Here is a 3,774-nt window from a genome sequence, read left to right on the forward strand (position 1 = left end):
CCCCTCTCCCCCCCCCCTTCCGGCCAGTGCGCGCTGAAAAGATTCGTCCAAGTCGTTTTCGGTGCACAATGCGCTCTCACTGGGGGGGTCTGCCTCTGCCGGACAACAGCAGCAGCAGCAGGGCGGGTGGGCCGTCCATGGCCGCCGCCGCGCGGTGAGGGGCGCGGCCCTCCAGCATGGTGCTGCAGAAGCTCGTCAGCTACCCCTGGCAGCAGTCGGTGCGGCTGCGCGCGCTGGTTGGGCCGCCCGCCTGCCTCAACGACACCCTCGGAGACGACTCGGAGCTGGACGCGGCCGACGTCAACGACAACCTGCCCGGCTACAGCCGAGGCTACAGCGTCGACAGGTGAGTGGGAGCGCCTCGCCTCGCCCTGCTCGCACTGCAAAAAATCTTTTAGTGAGGCTGCTTTGTTATTGCGAACCAATTGCAAACAATTATTTCCTTCATGATGCAAAGACAATTCTTCGTAATTGCGAAAAAAAAATCCTTTATAGGGTTTATAAGCAAAGCAGCTTACAAAAGTTCAGCACATTGTGAACAAATCCTTCGCAAGGAATCGTTTGCTGGCATAAAAAACGGGTGTGAAAACAAAATTTAAAAACACCAAGCAAACTATTACTTTAATTGTACCTACAACATCGCGCGCCGCTTACCTTTCTAGGACACGTGTGTGCCGCCCTGGACACGAAACTGTCAAGGCTATTCTGTTCACCTCCGATACGCCACGACGGCCATACGTTTTATATCGGAGGCAGTTTGACAGCCTAATGCCCAAACTTGCGGCGCGTGGTTGCTGTGCGTCTCGCCATATCTCTCTCTCTCTAGAGAGAGAGAGGGTCGGCGTCGATTCGGAAACTATCTATCTCTATAGATAGTTTGCGGAGCAGCACAGCAGCTTTCGCCGAATGAGGTGAGAAATGAGCGCGGTCCCCTCCTCTTCTCCCCTTGCGGTTGGCCGACCCGTCGGCTCAATGTCGACCGGCAGGAGGGTCTGGTCCCGCTCCCCGTGCAAAGCGCCACAAACTACTGCCGACTTCCTGACGCGGCGCGCCCGGCCTGTTGTGTGTAGTTCTGTCTCTGTCAGTGCTGCTTGTCTCCCCAGCCCTGCTCACCACCGCCTCACCGCCTCACCGCCGCCCTGGTGCCGTGCCGTGGTGGAACTGTTTATCCTCGTTATCCCGGTGCCTATGGGGCCCGAGGGTCCCGGGCGAAGGGCGCGCCCCGCCTGCCCCGCCCGGCCCTTTCGGGGTGGGGGCGTCGGGGAGGGTGTGGCGAAGGGCCGGGCCCTCGCTGCCTCTCGATCAGCCCGCCCCCGCCTCCGCTCCCGCCCCAGTCCCCGCCCCGCCCCATCCCACTCTGGGGGGCCCTTTGGTGCCTGGGTGGCTCGCCTCGCCCGAGTGAAGGACACTACACTAGTTGTTTGAAGGCGCGCCCGCGCCCAAACTCCTCCACCTCCTCCTCTAATGATGGCGTTATTTCCCCAGCATCACCGGGGAAGTGGAAGTTTGCTGGCACTCGATCCCTGCTGCGCGCTCCTTGGCCCCCCTTCCTTGGCGTACATGCACTGCGCGTGGTGTTTTGCATCGTCTAAGTCGTTTCCGCCTGCGATTTTCTCTCTCGTCCTCAACAACTCGCCTTCTGCTTCTCCTCTCAGCTCATCGTGCGCCTTCCGGCTGATTGGTACTTTTATGCGATGCGTGGTCCGGCTTTTGTGCCAGTCGCCTCTCGACCTCCCAGTCGCTCCCTTCCGCCCTCCCCCCCTGTCTCTCGCTCTCGCTCTCTCTCGCTTGCTCTCTCGCTCTCCCTCCAGCCTCACCGGTGCGTCTCACGGCCACGGCCGCCCGGTCTGAGCTCATCCTAACGTGAGGTCACGCCGCCTTCACCGCCGTGTACTTACCTCGGACGTAACGGCGCTGTTTACACCCAATTTTAGCACCACGTCCATGGTTATTTTCCGGTAACTAATAGACAAGTATTAGAACACACAATGATTTCATGATTGTGTCCCCCATATAGTTTGACGTAAAATTTTGCACGAGTGTTTTTTTATTTTTTATTATTTCAATTTTATGAAACTGGTTCACGAAACAGCCGCGTCGTGAGCCGCGTTGATGAATTAATTATGCATTTTCGCTTCGCCAATTAAATATCGCCGCTTTTACGGTTATGCGCGCGGTGATATTTTGGAGGCTATCGCGATCCGCACACAAAAACGCTCACTCTCACAGCCTGTGCGTGGGCCCGAGATTCGAGGCGGGGCGAGGCGGGGCGAGGCGGGGCGAGGCGGGGCGAGGCGGGGCGAGACTGGGCGTGGGCATCCTTGACAAACTTGGGCAGGGCAGCACTCTCGTTCTCGCGGTAGGCCAAGGCGTGCGGTGCCGGCGCGGTGTGGCGGTGGCGGCGCGCCGGGCAAGGTGACTACCCGGACGCTCTTTTGGGATGAGCTCAGCGATGCAGCCAGCAGCAGCAAAAGAAGACACTGGCCGGACGATGACGCCATGGCTCCTCTCTGCACCGCCTGCCCCCCCCCCCCTTCTCGTCCTCCTCCTCCCTCCTTTTCCTCCTCCTCAAACCTGCTGCCCAACCCCCCTTTTTCCTTCCCCCTCTTCTCTTGCCCCCTCGGCAACAAGCCCCGGCGAGCACAGAGACAAGCAATCTAGGATGACGCCTATTTATAGCGAAAGGTAGTTATGCCCGTGCCTTGCCCTCGTCATCATCCGTTTTCGATTTCGAGCCGGCGCTGCTTTAGCTGTTTGATCGTTCGCTTTCCGACTCGGCGCTGCCTGTGGACGTGGTGCGGCGCAGGCCTGCCGGTATAGTTGCTCGTCGGCTCAACTTGCTCAGGTGCGCCGCACTTCATGTTTGGCTGTTATTTTGGGTTTCGCGTCCATCTGTGTTTGACTTTTATTCCACTTTTTGCCATCACCTTCTCTCTGTGTGCGCGGGCGGCCGGGCGAGTATAAGAAGCGATTCTCGGCGTGTGTTGTTGTCTCGGTCGCACTCGACCAAAGTGGATGGTGGGCGGGCTCGCGGGTGCACGCGTGTGAGTGAGAGAGAGAGAGAGAGAGAGAGAGAGAGAGAGAGAGAGAGAGACAGAGAGAGACGTCAGATATTATACTTGTTCCTCTCGTTTTATCCTGCAAAGCGGGAGTCGTATGGTGTACAGCTGTGCGGGGCCTTGGACGGCGCACCTATGTCCACAGAGGGACGTTACCGAGCGGGACGCCTTTGCCCGTCGCGGAGCGCCACGCCAAGCAGAGCACCACGACGGCGGGCTATAGGGATCGTCCGGAAAGTACGTTCGTCGTTGTCGGCATTCGTCGTTTACAAAACCCGCCCCAGCCTCTGCAAGCTCTCTTGGCGCCTGGTAGGTAGGCAACATCCTGCCTGCAGTGCATGCGTGTGCTGCGGGGCGGCCTACCCTAAATCTCGCAGGCGCCCAGCTCCTCATGCTGCTAACAAACGTATAGTTTTTACACTGTGAAAAATACACTTCACAGTATGTTTTGTTATTAACATTTACAAAATATATTTTAGATTCATGACAGCCCGTTCTTGCTCGTCAATGAATTCCAAGTCGAGTTGTTTGTAATTTTACAATTTTGAAATTTAATTTTACGGCACGCTCCATGTAAAATGTTCCCGTAAAACATTCAACTATTTTCGAGTTGAGTTCACGGTTGTCTGTCGGTGTATACGGCCGAGAGAGGGCCAGAGGGCGGAGCGGGTGGGGGGGGGTACCTACAACATCGCGCGCCGCTTACCTTTCTAGG

The 3,774-nt window shown here is 57.5% G+C and overlaps 1 protein-coding gene across 5 annotated transcripts in view; it reads left to right on the forward strand.

The window, feature by feature from the left end:
* Positions 1–3,774, forward strand: part of LOC113203812 (ecotropic viral integration site 5 ortholog) — a 61,562-nt gene that overhangs the window by 23,903 nt on the left and 33,885 nt on the right. For 2 of the 5 annotated variants that reach the window (XM_026418705.1, XM_026418707.2), the window contains exon 1: positions 162–346. The exons of the other annotated variants lie outside the window; for them this stretch is intronic. In XM_026418705.1, the coding sequence (XP_026274490.1) occupies positions 177–346 (170 nt within the window). In that variant the 5' untranslated portion in view covers positions 162–176. Of the gene's footprint in view, positions 1–161; positions 347–3,774 lie in introns of those variants that run through there. 5 annotated transcript variants of the gene reach the window in all.

The sequence above is a fragment of the Frankliniella occidentalis genome, unplaced genomic scaffold (genome assembly GCF_000697945.3).
Source record: "Frankliniella occidentalis isolate FOCC.00 unplaced genomic scaffold, Focc_3.1 Scaffold8, whole genome shotgun sequence".
Lineage (NCBI taxonomy): Eukaryota > Metazoa > Arthropoda > Insecta > Thysanoptera > Thripidae > Frankliniella > Frankliniella occidentalis.